The following is an 18,149-nucleotide window of genomic DNA, read 5'->3' as shown; positions in this document are numbered from 1 at the left end:
TGTCTTTGGGTAGTTTTGATTATTAAACAGTTTTTCCTTCAGTTGAGCTAAATTGATTTTTCTCTTTATTATCTATTGGTTTAGCTTTTCTTCTGAGGCCAAAGCTGAGCAAACATGTGTCCTGATTCACATGACAAACCTGATAATGTATTTAAAATACCAAACTTGGGCTCATTGATTAGACTAATCTCCAGGACAGTCACCTGCAACCCCCCCCTTTTTTCCCCAAAGAGTTTCAACTTTTCTATAACCAACCCCGTAAAGTGGGTTGTTCCAGAGTCAAACACCGTATTTTAGAAGTTATTTGAGCAGCTAGAAGTAGCAGAAGAAGAACTATTACTGCAGTCTAAGATTGTACTAGCTTTTTGGTGATTGTTGACTCCTCTTAATCTCTTATTAATTTCATTTTCATCATTAATGACAAAGACTGTGTCACATTTCTCTCTTATCTTGCTTGCCATAGAACTTGACACACAACAGGTATTTCCTCTGTCATTAAATATCTCTTTCATTATTGTGTCATATGCAGACTTACGAGCATGTCTTCTGCATCTTCACTGATATCTAATCCAATGGGCCAGTTAAATCAAAAGCTCTGGAAGTGGAGTCCAACCACTGGTATATTTTTAAAGCTTTCTGGGTGATTCTAATTAGCAAACAGGGTTGAGAATCACTATTCTAAGTTAGTAATAAAAATTTGAGTACAACACAGTTGAGGACACATCACTAGATACCTCCCTATAGATGCCATTGGACCATTAATCATTATGAATTTCTGACTTAGGTAGTTTCTAATTTCTATAGTTAACTCTCCTTGCTACCAACCTAATTTTTAAGTTTATTGCTTTTTATCTTAATAAGCAGACATTTTTTTTTTAAGTTGTTACAGTGCTGGTTAGATGGCTTCTATATGGAAGCAGAAGGGTGGAAGAAATAATTGAGCTTTAAAGATTCCTTTCCAAGTCATGTTTCTATGATTCTTGCAAACCACTTAGTTCCATGTTGCGATATTTTAAATACTCCTGTAGCCCAAATGCCACAAAAACGCCATTGTTCTAAGCAAGACATTTTTGAGGTTAGAAGCACAAATGGGCTGAACTTCATAATGTTTTGCAGAGACAGCGTTGTTCAGACTTTTCTAGGTGAGAAAATACGTTAAAGAAATGTTTCACTTTTTTCCTTCTCCCTTGCTCTCTGATCTGGTAATAAACTGTATGAAGATGGTGTGCTAAAAATTGTGAAAAATATGCTTATTTTGGTAAAAGTAGTTCTCCAGGTTTTGTACTGGAAATTACTGGTTTTTTTTGTGAATTACTAATAATTATATTAGCTCATGTTTTGTTTTGATAAATGGAATTGCTTTTCTCCCCATGTATTATTTTGTATTTTCCAGTTGGGTTTTCAGCCTTGTATCAAGTAATTAGTGAGTGTTTGTCACTTTGTTAAATACTTTAGAGACTTAAAAAGGTATAAAATAATTCTTAGCCCTTCAAGAGTTTGCTATCCCCTTGGAATTTTGAGATCATTTTGTATGCATGAATGAAATAACAGTATAAGACATTGTAATATTAAGTATGAAAATGAATAGTGTTAGACTTATAATTAGCATTTTCACTATATCTGGGTAAAGAAGACAATTTCCTAAAAAAAGATGAATCATTTTCTTAAAGTTGTATTGGTAATTATGTCTTTTAAAAATTATGAAAGAATGGTAAAATACCATGTTGCATTTATATAAAAATGGTCTGTCTGGATTTGGGGAACCATTTGGCCAAAGGTCAAGTGTCAGTCACCTTTTAGCCCATCTCAACCTAAACTGACTGAAGAAAATGATGAGCTCATTCAAAAGTATTCCTGGGACAGACTGGAATTAAATTTTTTGAGTATGAAGGGTAGTTGAATTTTTTTTTGTTTAAATCAAATGTGATATATATACGATTTCTGAAAATCAATACTTCAAATATTTTAACGTCAGGAATAATTCTGAATTTGTTTTATGAACAAATAATTACAAATAAATTCCTGAAGCCATACAGGGCCTACACGCTATTGCCTGTGCAAATGATCAGTATTTTGCATTTTGCATGTCAGCATTTTAAGAAAAGGGTTTCTTGCACTTCTATTTCTTCTCCTCACCCTGCTGTGCTCCCCCTTGCTTTCATATACCTATGGAATTTCTTCCATAGTCCTGTGTTTTCCAACTTAATCCTTGGTCTGATCTTCTATTTGTAAGAGCTTAAATTGAAAATGTGTGAAAAACCTCCATTTTCCCCCAATGATTTTTCTTTTCATTCAGTGTATTTTTCTTGAAGGATTAAAGGATAAGTCTGGAAGAATATCTTCAGCTGGGTCAAAAGGACATTTTGTCTTTATAGTCTAAGTCCTGGTGTAAGGCATTTATTTGTGATGATTTAGTTCCATGGTTTATTAGTGAAATCAAGTGTTCTCTGAAAGTTCATGATCTATAGTGCACAAATGGGACTTTTTGGATTTGTACTACTAATCTAATTATTTACATAGGCTTTTAAAAAATACATGCAGCCTTGCTTATATAACAGAAATTTGTGCTTATTAGTACTCTTAGAGGTTATTTAATATTTTGCTTCTTGAGGTGTGGTCCACAGACCTCAGACCAGCATCACTGGCTTCATCAGGAGCTTATTAGATATGCAGAATCGCAGTCCCTCCTCTCCAACTATTGACTCAAAATCTGCATTTTAACAAAACCCCCAAAGGATTTATATATACATTTGGGTTTCAGAAGCAATGGACCAAAAAAAAAAAAAAGAGCAATGGACCAATCCTCTATTCTTATTTTAGTTAGGAGTGCCCTGAAGATTTTGACAAAAACAAAGAGGTGAGGAGGGAAAAGAAGTATTTAATTATCAAGCATAATGCTAATACTTTAAATGTGTTCTCGGTTAATCTTCACATGCATGGTAGATATTATTACCCACATTTTATAGATAGGGACACTGAAGATTGGAGGGACTAGGAGATATTTTTCCAAGGTTACTTAGCTGGTAAAATGTTGAGTCACCACGCAGATTGAGGAATCCAAGCCCTCACTTTTTCCTAATACTCAATTATTTCTTGGGACAATTGGCATTCAGTAAGTACTTATTAACTGGATTGTTGTTTCTTTATGGGGAATATGACTTAGATTTTTTGGGAAAACGTCTTCAAGAAGCTCTTGAAGCTTTCCTGAAACAAGGGGGCTTGCAGGGAGCATCTTCTCAATCTATGAATTTTAAATTGGAAGTTTGATTTTTTTTTTTGTCTTCTACATGTAATTCCTTTCTTTAAGGCAGGTCCGCCTTCTTAACTCCCTTCTTTCCATCTGTCTCCCTGCCTTTCCTTTGCCTACCCCTTCTCCTTTATAATAGCCTCTGTCAAAATAGTTGTCTGTCATGAATAAGAGGGCACATGTTGAAAAGTATTTTATATTGTGATTTTACAACAGAAACCTAGGATATTTTAATAGTATTTTCAGGGAAACAATGGGGCTCATTCACAAATGCAAAATCCAGTTTGAATTCACAGGGTGGGTGGTGTACAATGTTGGTGATCTAGGCTGTGATAAGTCCCTTCCTGAGGTATATGCGATGGTAAGTAAAGTGCGTTCAGGTGAAGCTATTTAGGGTGGACTATGCCATACCTTCTATTTTCCAGCTTCCCTCCCCATATCTTCCCATCTCTACCTAGTTGCCTGGCAGTTTACTGTTTCCAAGATCTTTCATCAGGGTGCTGTGGCTCATGACTGGCTTGACCTTTTCAAGTGTTTTTAGCCTTTCTGGGTGTCACTTTCCTTACTGAGGATATAGGCAAATTATTTCCCTGGAAAAGGACTATTGTGGGAAGAGAATATCTAAAATGGATTTGACATCCTTTGTTATTATAAGTAAAACAACCATTTGGGAAAACCAGTTTCTCCTAAAATCCTCAGGCCACATGCCATAGTCAGATCCTATCCTCCGCCCCCTTTACATCCTTTGTCTTTACTTATATTGCCATAGGTGACCCTCAGTAGAGGGTCACAGAGCATGGGCTTCTATTCCCACGAAATACCTCCTGATTCTCTTCTGCCAAACTCTTTGGCTTTTTCTTCCCCCAAACCAACACACTTGCATAGGAGTCTGGATGAACTTTTGGAACCCTTACCTCAGATGGAGTCAATCAGGAGGAGGAATGTATAAAAGGAAGGCACTGGGAAAGAGGAATGTGAAGGAAGTAGAATGAGATGATGGAAAAGGTGTGGGTGATGCAACTAGGAGCCTGTCCTTGTTTTCTCCCTGCCTCCCTTCATTCATTCATTCATTTCTTTCTTCATTCAGGAAACAGGGGAAAGGATCTGGTCTGCTTTGTGCCCTCACTGTTACTCCTAGCTGGCCTCCCAGTGATGCTTGGGTGGATCACTAACTATTAAATAAACAAATCCCCACTGGAGCCCTGGAGCCTAGTACTTAGAACTGTTCTGTGAGCAGCTCAGCTGCAAATCAGTTGAGCGATGTAGAGCATCTGTCTTAGTGAGTTTTGAATGGCATTTGAAGGCACTGTGCATTTTCTCTGTGCATATCATGCTCTGCTCAGCACTCACATGAGCTTCTTACTGAATCTCTATGTCTGCTCCTACAAAAGAAAACTGCCTGTTTTTATGTGTGTCACCAGGGAGCGCCATTTCCAGTTCCCCGAAGCAAATTTAGTCTTCATGTAACTTAGACCATCCTAAGCAAAAATTGCTGAAAACTCATTAAACTCTTTGTAGATGATGTGATCACAAAAATAAAAGATTGACACTTCAATTTATTTATAAACTATTATTGTTGCTATTGTGTTTTAATTATAGAAGATACTTTGAAGCCTCGCTCTTCTCCCATTCCATGTAGAGAATTTTCTTTTCCTTGTGTTCCAGCTGGTCCTTTATCCTTCCCTCTCCTTTATCCTTTACTCTCAAGTAAAAACTACTCAAAAGACAAAAAAAATCAGAAAGTCAGGTGATGTGGGTTTGTCTGAATTTAGATTTATTGCCCAACCCTGGATGAGAATGGGCTGGAGACCAAGAAAAGATAGGAATGTTGTAGGAGGGCATCTCTATAAGTTGGCCATGGGTCCTAATTGCCCCAGCACTCTGCTGGGGGTGGGAATTCAGAGATGTACACACTTCTCAACTGATCCCCAGGGGTTTAGGAGAAAATTGCATGGTGTTATTTGTGTAGCACTCTAGTGTAAGAGGTAGAATCCTAGAAAGATTAGACTATTTGTAGTGTGTTGTTATAACCCCTTGGCCCTTCGGGAAATTTTTCATGGGTGTCTCCTCATTAACTGGACTTTTCCATTGTGCCTTTATTATTGTCATAAATGCTGAGGTCTTGCCTGAAATTTGGCCTAGTTCCCAGATGGCACAGCAGTGTGAACATGGTCTAATTTTTAGTCCTAATAAACAAAGCAACTCGTATACACTATGTTGTCCAAAGATACTCTTGTGGTTCAGGAATTGGGCCTGAGCAAGCCAGCTCCATATCAACTCAAAGAAATGTTCACTCTGGTTGTCTAGGAACTCTAAAGCCCTAGAGTGAGATGGGCCAATAGGCCCAAGCTGGGGATCTGCTTCCCCACAGATGGCAGATCTACAAGGAGGAGGCACAGAAGAGCTCTGGCAAAGCAGAAACAGGCAAACAAATCATTAGGGATGCCCTATGAAAGTCCCACTGAAATACAACCTTTGATTTTTTTTTTCCTCTTTTATATGGCTTCCTTTTGTTTTATATCTTAGCTCCCTGGAGAAAGCATATACTAGTTCTCTCTCTCTCTCAACCTGTATAATTTTAAGAGTATTTTTACTTTTTCAGATGTCACAAAAGAAAAGTTAACATTTTTTTTTGGACCTAGTTAGAACGCTTTATATGTTGTATGCATCTAAACACCCTGGAGGAAAAAAAATTAAATTAATCTCAGGGAAATTTAATTTGTCCCCCTGGTAATTGTCCAAAATTAGTTCTTTGTAGACAAATTACTATTCTTAGGCCATTTACTAGTTCTAGAACAGTCTTGCAGAAGCTGGAAAACTAAACTAAGTTCTGAAGATAGAAAAGAAAATGAGGTTTATGTTACTGCCAGGCAGATTTGCTCTGGGGGGAGACTGAGGCTGAAAGCTTGCCTACCCACTGTCTGTGTTTCTGAGGTCTAGATGGGAAATGAAACTCCCTAGACAAGCCCGATTATGCTTTCCCTAGATTGAAGGCACTGAAAGTCACTGCTTTAGCTGATTGAATTAATGTGCATCTTTCATGGTCCTTTGGTTTAGAAAGGGAATTTTCTTTACCAGAGAACGTTCTAGGAGGGTCAGTGGATTTATTAATCAAGAGGGAGTCCAGATATTCCTTGTTTCTGGCTCATTTCCCAGGAAACACATACCATTTGGGAGAACACATGACTCTACAAAACAGCTTTTATGGGCAGCCCTGTAACCGCTCTAAGCCTCAATTTCTTCATTTGCAAAATGGTGCTGAAGTAGCAACAGCTCATTAGATTTTTTGAAGATTATGTGAGATGATGTATGCACAGTGCTCAGCACAGTGCTTGGCCTATGTGGGGAGACCATACATGTTAGCAGGTGTCATTGTATGACACAGCAACACCATTACACACACAGTCATACTTTCTTCATTTCACATCCAAGTCTTGGTAACACGTGGGTCATATTCATTTTCTTTGATTATAACAATATTTAGTCTGGCAATTTTCAAACTTTTTTTGAGCATGTTTCCTACTTACAAAAAGAAAATCTTCCTGTGTCTTTTGATAGATGAATGTATAAAGAAGATGTGATGTATATATATGATGAAATACTACTCCACCATTAAAAAGGAATGAAATTTTGCCATTTGTGACCTAGAGGGTATTATGTTAAGTGAAATAAGTCAAAGAAAGACCACTTATATGTGGAATCTAAAAAACAAAACAAATGAACAGACAAAAAGACAGAATCAGACTCCTAAATGCAGAGAACAAACTGGTGGCTGCCAGATGGAGGGTGGTGGGAGGATGGGCGAAATAGGTAAAGAAAATTAGGAGGTACAAACTTTCACTTATAAAATAAGTTGCAGAGATAAAAAGTAAAGCATATAGGGAATATAGCTAATAAGATTGTCATAACGTTGTATGGTGACTACAATTACCATGGTGAGCCTTGAGTAATGTATAGAATTGTCAACTCACTATGTCCTATACCTGAGATTAATTTAACATTGTATTTCAACTATACTTTAATAAAAAAATAAATCCAAATATGTTTCCCAGATTAAATACCTAGCAAGGAAAAAAGAAAACATTCCCAATATACATATATTTACTTTATGTATTTGTATGTACGTAGTTATATATGTATATAAATGTAAGAATGTATACATATATAGCATGTATGTATGTGTGTGTATACATAGTCAAGAAAATCTGTGCATTAAACATTAATAACCTCAAGGTGCTCCTGTTCTATTGCTCACTGTTTTCTAAATAGCACTGATCTTTAACTGTGTGATCAGTTTATAAGTTTGTTTGTTCCTGCCTCTCTCCCCACAACTAAAGTACAAACTTGCTCTAGGAGGGTAGAGACTTTGTCTATTCACATCTGTAGTCCTGGCTCAATGACAGTGCCTGTCACATGAAATGCCCTTAGTTGTATGAATGGATGAATGTTAGGGGAAATGTGCCCTCTCCTCTTTACCTCCCCACAAATGCTTTTGTTCACACTGTGGAGCCCAGGCTCAGGAAAACCTTAGGAAGATGGTGATGGTGGTAACGATGATGATGTTTATTGATGGCTCTCTGTAAAGCCTCTTCTGTGGCTCCACCCTCACTCAGCAGTGTTCATAAAGGAGCACTATCATCTTGCCATGCCTCCCAGCCCTGAATGCTGTACATTCCTCACCGGGCACCATTTCACTAATACTGAGGAGTTGTGGTTCTGCTTGGTGTCGGTGAGGTGCCAGACACCCAATCTCCAGGCTCATTTGTCCCATACATGAATTCTTCTGGGACCTTTGCACAAACATGGCTGTTTCACTTATTTCCTGAGTGGTGCAAATGCCTTTAGCCCACTTCCTTTTTTTTTTTTATGCAAGTGTTCTGTGGATACCGTCTCTTTTTGGGTTTTATTTTATGGTTTAGAGATAATTTCTCTTTAAGAATCAGGACTATTTCTCTTTCTGAAATCCATGTTGTACCATCTATCTGTCTCCTCTAATGGCAAGAATATTAGGCTCTTTCCCTCTCAAGCTCCTGACAGTTACTTTTTATAGCTGTCATGACATAAAAATGTTTCATCAAATGTGGGAGGGAAGATCTTCTGAGTGTGGAAACTGTGGTACTCATTGCGAAAGCTCCTGGGGTTTGGCCTGTGGGATCACAGACGCAGGCAATGTCCCCAGACAACCACCAGATGCATTTAGACTTGGCCTTCTGTGACTCATTCTTTAAGGCAAATATAGAGATAAAATACACTACTGTACAAAAATGTAAACTGATCTTGTATGTATTATTAATGTTCTTATCTGGTATTTGGTTGATTGGGAGTAAAAGAAAAATTAACTGAAATTGACTTAGACAATAAAATAAATGAACAAATCATATAACTGAGAAGTCTAGAAATAGGGCTAGCCTCAGGAGAGGCTTGGTCTAGTTTCTTTCTCTGCATTTCCTGGCCCTGAATCTTCAGTGTAGAATTTATTTTTGGCAGCCTCCCCACCCATGGTCCCAAGATGCTGTCAGTGATCCCTAGGGCTACTTGCTTCCAGGTTGGAATCCAGTAGGAAAGAGAAAGCCAACATCTCCAGCAAATTCCCAGAATTGACATGGGTCATGTGCTAATCCCTGAACTCAAAATTGTAATTAGGAAGATGGGCCATGTAGTTGGCTTAAACTAATCTGGGTCTGACACTGGAGTTATAGATGAGAATTGAATTCATCCAGACCACAAGACTAAGTAATTTGGAGCACTCTTAGCTGAGGGGAAGGGGAAGATAGTCAAATGTCTGTTACACCTAGCATTAAAATAAGACGGATTTGTAGCACTAAGTTTGGTTTTTGATATTTATTTTTTATAGTTGATGTGTCTTATACTCTCTAAATATTACACTTAGTTTCCATTTCTGGTTGTGTCCATCAGTGTTTCTGGCTTTCTGCCTTTTGGGCAAGTGGTGACTCTTTCTGATCAATGAGTTGTGAGCATTTGGGTTGAAGCATTAACTTGTATGCATGAAACAGAGCATTCTCTTTCCCTTTGGAACTGCAATTGGAAGTATCTGAGATGGTGGCTGGTCCATTGTGAGTAACTATGGTGAACAGAGTCTTCCTGCTGGCTCATGCTGAGTAAGTAGCATGAGCAAGAAATAAACCTTTATTATTTTAAGCCATGAAGACTCTGGAGTTGTTTGTTACTGTGGAATACCCAGTTTATTCTGCCTAGTACATTGAATTTCCTAAACCTATTTGGATTATTTGGGGATTGCTTAGAAAAATCTTATTTTGTCTAATTCTTTCAACATAAAACTCAACTCAAAAATGCTTTCACATCTATGATCTCATTTTATCTCCACAGTAGTCCTATAAATATGTACGTGAAAAGTACTATTAGCTTTGTGTTTCCAGTGGAAGAATTTAGATAACTCCCTAAATGCTCTGTTTACTAACTTAGCAGTGTTTGTTATTTTCTATTTGCTTTGTTTTCTTAGCAATACGATTACACAATAGAATCTCATTATAAAAAATAATGCCTCCCATTTTGCTAATATTTAGTTTGATGTTCCACTTTTGAAGAATTTATCATTTTTACTTTATTCTTTCCCTGTACCAAATAGTTAATGTTAAAATGTAAAGGACTTTGGCCACTGCTGCTTCTGTTGGAAAGCTAAAGGAGTGGTTATCTGTACTATTTACTTGCATTGAACTTTGTCAAGGACCAAGAGAATCACTCTTGAGGGGGACTGAAAGAGAACATAAGAAACTGTAATCATACATCAGGCAATAGATAACCACAGTTCCTACAGAGAGGGTTGACTCGAGGAAAATGCAGATATACAGTATTATTTTCCTCGGTAAGAAAGTGGCAGCAGGCCAAAAATTCAGAGTGGAGGACAGAGCAAGGGCTGATTGATCTGAAAGCAGAAGAAAGAACTGCTTTGCCCTGAATTGGGAAAGTACACTGCTGAAAAGAGTGGGTTCTGGAAGCAGAGTACCTGGGTTCAAATCCTGGTTCTACCACTTATCAGCTGTATAACCCTGCTTAAATTACTTAATCTCTCCAAACCTGGGATTCCTCTTCTATGAGGGATGAGGATAATAGTACCTATTTCATAAGGATATTGTGAGGCTAAAATGAGCTGTGAACTGTAAAGCTCTTAGAGCAGTACACATGGGAAGAGCTTGATATATATCAGCTGCCATTGTATTATTATTATTATTATTATTATTATTCATTGTCAACATTTCTGTCACCCCCTGTTCCAAGCCACCCATCATCTCTCACCTGGACTAATTAAAAAACCTCATTGGTGTTCTCTCATCTATTCTTATGTCATTTCCAACTTGTTCTCCACCCTGTAGCTAGGCTAATCTTCTAAACTTAGAATCTCATCAAGTTGCTTCTTTGCTTGTAACTTTTCAGTTATTTCCTCTCCACTTAGAATTTTAGTCTTTGTGATAAAGTCCCAAATTCTTAGTATGGATTCCAAGGAACTACTCTCTCTAGCCTTAGTTTGTACTGACCTCTGTAGTACACCCTCATGGCCCCTTTTGTAGACCCCTAATTGAGCCATCTTCTGCCCACCTCAGGGCCTTGGTATTAATATATTTTATTTTATTTTTTTATAAAGATTTTATTTATTCATTTGACAGAGACACAGCGAGAGAAGGAACACAAGCAGGGGGAGTGGGAGAGGGAGAAGCAGGCTTCCCGCAGATCAGGGAGCCCAATGTGGGGCTCGATCCCAGGACCCTGGGACCATGACCTGAGCCGAAGGCAGACGCTTAACGACTGAGCCACCCAGGTGCCCCGGTATTAATATATTTTAGAGGAGCAATGCTTTTTTTTCCTCATCCTGATGTTGTCTTCCTGGTGGAGGGATCTCTATTGGGGTGACACTTCTCTTTCCACCCCTTTACTTAATTTGTAGTGGAGTTATTTATTTGATGTGTCAGTCTTAGAGGAGTATCTGGGCCTCACCAGCTCAGCTCTGCCATCTTCCTCTTGGAAGCAAGCTCCCTGTAGGGAACGGGTATTCTCTGATACTCCTCTACTCCTTTCCCATGACATGGGAGGCCTCGCTGCTCTGGAATTGCTCACGACTGTGTGGTTAAGTCTACCTTATCATGGGGTCAGTTAACTGGTCCACCTGGCTAACAAACTAAAGCCATGACTTCCAGCCTGGCTTCTTTCAGCACTAAAGATGCTGTTTGGATTCTCCAGATGTACTCCTCTCTCCTTGTTCCCCTCTTCTTCCTTCTCCCCTTCCTCATTTCTTCTGAATTGGGATGTCGTCTCTAGTGGTCCATGGTGGAAAAGTCATGCTAAGAGGATAGAGGTGAAGATCTTCTGTGCTGTATTATGGAATGAACTGTACTAAAATTTGACTGTAAGCCAATAGGCTGGTTCAGTGAAATGACTGAATATTTAAGGTCTTACCTACACTCATATCCTTGGATAAGGCAGTGGAAATAGAAACACTTTTTCCTTTCGATTGAAAAAGAAAGGTAAATGGGTCCACAGACAATCCAGGAGGGGGAGCCCTCGTTCTTTGTTCCCAGGCATAGCTATGAGGGTTTGCATCATCTGTGACTAAGTCACAACAGAGCCAAAAGAATGTCACGATCATTGCTATATGTCAAGTTAAACAAATAGGAGAAAATCATCACAGACCCCTTTGGCATTATCACTTTGTCCTGCACAATTGGCTTTTCACCTGCGTGGGTTTTCAGTTTTGTAGGAGAATTTCTTTATAATTCCTGTCATTGTTTTGAGCTTCCCAGCAGATGTTCCATCTGTCCTTTTACAAGATACAGGCTTAACCTCATTTTAGTTTCAACTTAGAAGAAAATATAAAACAGAAATATGATTTTTTTTTAGTTAACTGCTTTTTCTCCTTAGCTTTCCTCCTCCTATTTTCTCCACGTTCCTTCCTTAGAAATATGTTTCATGATTGACAGTTCTCACAGCCTCCCTTCCAACCCAGACCTTGAGTAGATAGCTCACTGTAAAATACTCATCATCAGCTTACAGAACAGTTTTCAGTAATGACTATGTATCAGACCAACTAAGCTGGGAGCTCTTTGCTTGGCACCTCTCTTATTCTCCCATAGCTTGTTGTTGCAGAGCTAGACACACTGATTCCTGGTAAATGTTAAAAATGGTTATTTAAGGGGCACCTGGGTGGCTCAGTCAGTTAAGTGACCGACTCTTGATTTTGGCTCAGGTCATGATCTCGGGGTTGTGAAATGGAGCCCTGTGTCAGGCTCTGCACTGGGCATGGAGTCTGCTGGAGATTCCTCCTCTCCCTCTTCCTCTATACCTCCCCCAACCCCCAACCACAACCACTCATGTTTTCTCTCTCTCTCTCTCTCTCTCAAAAAAAAAAGGGCTATTTTAACAGGTGCGCCCATATTTTCTTTAATAACAGTAACAGTGATTACTGGAAGTGTTCACTTAAAATAAGTCACCAACTAACCTCAGTTTTAAAATGTGAGTGGGTGGAAAATCTCTGGGCATATTGCTTTAGAATTTCAGCAAGACTTATCACCCCAAATTTTGCTATCTTTGTAGAGAAGATGGAGTTAAGCCTCATGGGCATATAGTTACATGCATTTATAAATGGTTAAATAAAGCTGAATATGTTTTATATAAACAACTGAAAAAGATGTTAACAGTCTCTGGAGAGGTCTCTAGTAGTTTGCCATTGTTTTTTAATTTTAATTTTTTGAAGTGAACATAACCTTAAGATTTTATTGTCTTCATAATATAACAAAATATGAAGCTTAGAACTGGATCACTTGGCAGTTTCTCTTTTTATCTCCTATCAGTTCAAAATGCTCATGCCCATGGGGATGGGGGAGGGGTAGAGGGAGAGAGAGAATCTTAAGCAGGCTCCATGCCCAGTACGGAGCCCCACATGGGGGCTCAGTCTCACAACCCTGAGATCATGACCTGAGCCAAAATCAAGAGTCAGATGCTCAACTGACTGAGTCACTCAGGCGCCCCTGCTTGCATCTCTTAATAGCCACCATTCCCTTAGATCGGTAGTTGGGGTCAACATATTCAAGCCTCAGCACAATCTTTGTAGTTTTAGCCTTTTGCCGGAAAATCAGCTCAGTCTGTTCACCATAGCCACTCTGCTTCCTGTCATAACATTGCTTTCCCTGGACATAAAGAGAATCTGCCTTTCTCAAATGTGTCACTTTGTGGGGTTGGTGCTTACTACACTCCTTGCAGGAAGCCCAGTGGTTTTAGAAATGTTCACCATGTTTGCGAGAGCACCATCAGCACAGAAACCTATCTTTTTTAATTAAAAATATTTTGGGGGGGGGCACCTGGGTGGCTCAGTCGTTAAGCGTCTGCCTTCGGCTCAGGTCATGATCCCAGGGTCCTGGGATGGAGCCCCGCATCGGGCTCCCTGCTCCGCGGGAAGCCTGTTTAACCCTCTCCCACTCCCCCTGCTTGTGTTCCCTCTCTCGCTGTGTCTCTCTCTGTCAAATAAATAAATAAAATCTTTAAAAAAAAATATTTTTTTTGGTCTTTATTCATGTCCTTTGAAATGTATTAGTCTATAGCTTTGGAAGAATGTATAAAAGCCACATGTTTGAAAATTTTTGATGGCAGAAAAATTTAGTTTAAAGATGGTATATTCAAAATTAATTTTTTTCATTAGATTGGTATAATAGGGAAAGATCTTGTACATCAGTATTTTAAAAAAATCAACCATAAATGTTTAGGAAGGGGAGACCTGATTTCATAGTGATTTATGAAGAAATGATCTAGAGATTTTAGGGCTCATCCAAACTCAATCAACAGAGATACAATTGCTAAAATGCTGATGAAATTTTAAGGTATGTTAATACAATAGTCCAGAACACACAACATCAAAGTCTCTACTGTACTTGGGCTGGTTGAATCAGATCTGTAATATGTGTTTGGTTCTGTGCAGCATGTTTTAAGAGAGATGCAGAGAGGTTGGGATAATCTAGAAGCAACTGATCAGGAAGAGATGTCTATTAAATAAGTCATGGAGTGGCTGAGGGGTTTGAGAAGGCCTGAATCAGAGTAGAGAAGATTTGGGGAAGTCCTGTGAGTGGTCTTCAAATATTTGAAGGTTTCCAACATATAAAGGGCTTAGACATTGTGTAGGTGATCATGGAGATGGAATTTGGCACATGGTAAAAAGTTACAGGGAGGCAGATTTGGGTTTCTCATAATAGACCTTTCTAGCAGTTCCAAATCTGAAATAGAAATAGGCTGCTTCGTGCGGTGGTCAGTTTTCCATCACAGACTTTCAAAGACAGGCCTAGGATCCCTTTGTCAGAGTTATCTAAAGGGTGGGAAGGTGGACCAGATAATCCCTGAAGTTTCTTCCAACCTCACGGGCCCCAGCAGAAACTCAGTGTCTGCATACAGTAGGTACTCAAGCAATATTTGCCAAATGAATGAATGCATAAGAGTAAAATATCTCAGGGGCAGGTATTGTACTTGATACATTTTTAAATAATGGATGATTTTATGGCACTGGCCAGTGATTTCACCTATATCAGGAGAGTGTCATCTTGGGAAACAAAGACCTTGGGCCAAGAAAACTTAAAATTTTCTAGATAATTGGTTAATCGGTCTTGTTCTGGCATAATTAATGTTTAGCCTTGTAAGTTTTAGAGCTGTCTGATAATGAGCAATGCCTTGCCCCAATCTAACATGATGCTATTTCTTTTTCAGGATAATCGTATCCACACATCCAAGTACAACATTCTTACCTTCTTGCCAATTAATTTATTTGAACAGTTCCAGAGAGTGGCAAATGCCTATTTCCTTTTCCTTCTGATTTTACAGGTAATGTTTAGGTTGTATTTCTTCATCATCTGTTTGTTAAAAGTATTCATATAATTTGAAAAAGTAAGCTAATTCACTCAGCTAAATGTTCACGATTAGGTAAAGCCATTCTTATCAGATTTCGAATGTTATTTTTGCTGTTTCTTTTCACAAATGTGGGAGGGTTAGGAATGGGTAAAAACTAGTGCATTCATCATTTTAAACACTGAGGTCATTTTAGAATGCAGCTATGTACTTTATTTGAACCAAACCAAATCCTAATAATTACTGTCCATAGCCTCCCTCCTTTCTTTATCTCCTTCTCGAGTTCACAGTGTGGGTGTGCCAGAGTTGAGGCAGTCTAGCTGAGCAGTAGTTAGTGGAACATAAGTGGGCAAATTTCATTTGCTTTTAAGAACAGTGGCATCTCTTATATATATAATAAATGATGTATGCTATATCTTATTTCACTGTAGAGTGACTATTTTTTACAGTTTTTGGTGGTTAATTGGTAGTTAATAAACTTCCTTTTTTTCTCCCATCTGACTAAAATATGAGCTTAGATGAAATTTCAGCTTTTACTGATATTTTAGGAAATAAAATGCATAAATCAAAGAATATACATAAACAGTTCATGAGAGCTGGTTATTTACCTAGTATTTTAGAGTAATTTAATCAGACCAAAGTGGTACATTCAAAATGTGCAGGGCTCTGTGTTAATTTTAGAAGTAAAAAGATGGGTTAGATATGCACAGTCCAGATTAATAGCTTTGAATACTATTTTTATTTAATTGAATAACTATTTGTATTAAGAATCTTTTGGTTGTGTCAGAAACCTAAATTTGTTTAGGCAAAAAGGAAATATATTTAGGAATATATCTCATTTCATGTATGACTGGATTCATGGGCAAACTATTTCATTAGGATATGGCTTCTCTTTCGTTCATGTTGGCCTTACTCAGCCAGGTCCTCTTTACCTGGTGGCCCCTGAAAGCTCTAGACCTTTATTCTCCTGGCTTCAACCCCAACATTGAAAAGAGAGAGAGAAGGAGAGAGAAAGAGAATGAATCTTTTTTTTTTTTTTTTTTTTTTGGTTGTTAAAACCAATCTTGCAATTAGCTCTCACCGGACCATGCTGAGTTACATCACTATCCATAAACTAACCATGGTGGCTCAAGAATTTGTAGCAACAGTTGTCTTGACCTAGATCGCATGCCAAAATGTGGAGCCAGAATAGAATGAGTCTGCCAACATTGTATGTACTGACAGTAGAAGGGGTGAGATAGTTTCCTAAGGTATACTTGAAAAGAAATGGGCGCTGAACAGGCACAACAAAACAAAACAACAGAAATCCCACAGTTAATGTATACCTTACAATTTATTGAAAAGACTTTGGAATCCAAGATTTCTTACCCACCCCCCCCCATGAATTTGCTTTTGGTTTCATTATATAACTCTTTATGTCATTCCAGAATTTTGAGCTCATTTCTCTGATGGCTTTCTGTGTATAGTCAAAAGGCTCTTGCTCACAGAATTTTGTATCTGGAAGGAGCCTTTGGGATGGTTTAGTCCAGTCTTCTTTCTTCTGTTGACCAAGAAATGAAATCCAGAAAGGTTAAGTAATGTGTAAAGCTTTTACCATGAGTCAATGATAGCACTAGGACTAGAATCTAGCTTTTTTGCCACTCAGGCCAATGTTTTTATTGGTACCTCAGAGGATTTTGAATTTTTTTCTTAATGTTATATGGAAGCTACTTTATAAGATTGATTTAGTTTAGAGCTGTTTTTGTTGGGGCTTGATCTCCATACTGACCGTATCCACCCCACTCTTTCCTACCTGATGGCTCTGAAGCAGCTCCGTATCTAACCCCATTTGAAAACCACCTTTCTCAATGTGGTTTTGATTTGAATTTCCCTGATGGCTAATGATGATGAACATTTTTTCACGTGTCTGTTAGCCATTTGTATGTCTTCTCTGGAGAAATGTCTGTTCATGTCTTCTGCCCATTTTATTTTTTTTTGCATTCTTATTTTATTTATTTATTTTTTTATTTTATTTTTATTCTTATGTTAATCCCCATACATTACATCATTAGTTTTAGATGAAGTGTTCCATGATTCATCGTTTGTGCACAACACCCAGTGCTCCATGCAGAATGTGCCCTCCTCAATACCCACCACCAGGCTAACCCATCCTCCCACCCCCCTCCCCTATAGAACCCTCAGTTTCTTTTTCAGAGTCCATCGTCTCTCATGGTTCGTCTCCCCCTCCGATTTCCCCCGCTTCATTCTTCCCCTCCCGCTACCTTCTTCTTCTTCTTTTTTTTTTTTCTTAACATATATTGCATTATTTGTTTCAGAGGTACAGATCTGAGATTCAACAGTCTTGCACAATTCACAGCGCTTACCAGAGCACATACCCTCCCCAGTGTCTATCACCCAGTCACCCCATCCTTCCCACCCCACCCCCCACTCCAGCAACCCTCAGTTTGTTTCCTGAGATTAAGAATTCCTCATATCAGTGAGATCATATGATACATGTCTTTCTCCGTTTGACTTATTTCACTCAACATAATACCCTCCAGTTCCATCCACGTCGTTGCAAATGGCAAGATCTCATTCCTTTTGATGGCCGCATAATATTCCATTGTATATATATACCACATCTTCTTTATCCATTCATCTGTTGATGGACATCTTGGCTCTTTCCATAGTTTGGCTATTGTAGACATTGCTGCTCTAAACATCGGGGTGCACGTACCCCTTTGGATCCCTACTTTTGTATCTTTGGGGTAAATACCCAGTAGTGCAATTGCTGGATCGTAGGCTAGCTCTATTTTCAACTTTTTGAGAAACCTCCATACAGTTTTCCAGAGTGGCTGCACCAGCTTGCATTCCCACCAACAGTGTAGGAGGGTTCCCCTTTCTCCGCATCCCCGCCAACATCTGTCGTTTCCTGACTTGTTAATTTTAGCCATTCTGACTGGTGTGAGGTGGTATCTCATTGAGGTTTTGATTTGGATTTCCCTGATGCCGAGCGATATTGAGCACTTTTTCATGTGTCTGTTGGCCATTTGGATGTCTTCTTTGG

At 38.6% G+C, this 18,149-nt stretch overlaps 1 protein-coding gene across 1 annotated transcript in view; it reads left to right on the top strand.

Moving 5' to 3' along the window:
• The window catches only part of ATP8B4 (ATPase phospholipid transporting 8B4 (putative)), a 243,701-nt gene that overhangs the window by 41,441 nt on the left and 184,111 nt on the right, over window positions 1-18,149 (top strand). The window contains exon 3 of the mRNA XM_021693958.1: window positions 14,966-15,079. Coding sequence (XP_021549633.1) covers window positions 14,966-15,079 — 114 coding nt within the window. The remainder of the gene's footprint in view (window positions 1-14,965; window positions 15,080-18,149) is intronic.

The sequence above is a fragment of the Neomonachus schauinslandi genome, chromosome 9 (genome assembly GCF_002201575.2).
Source record: "Neomonachus schauinslandi chromosome 9, ASM220157v2, whole genome shotgun sequence".
NCBI lineage: Eukaryota > Metazoa > Chordata > Mammalia > Carnivora > Phocidae > Neomonachus > Neomonachus schauinslandi.
This window is presented reverse-complemented; position numbering and strand designations above follow the sequence as displayed.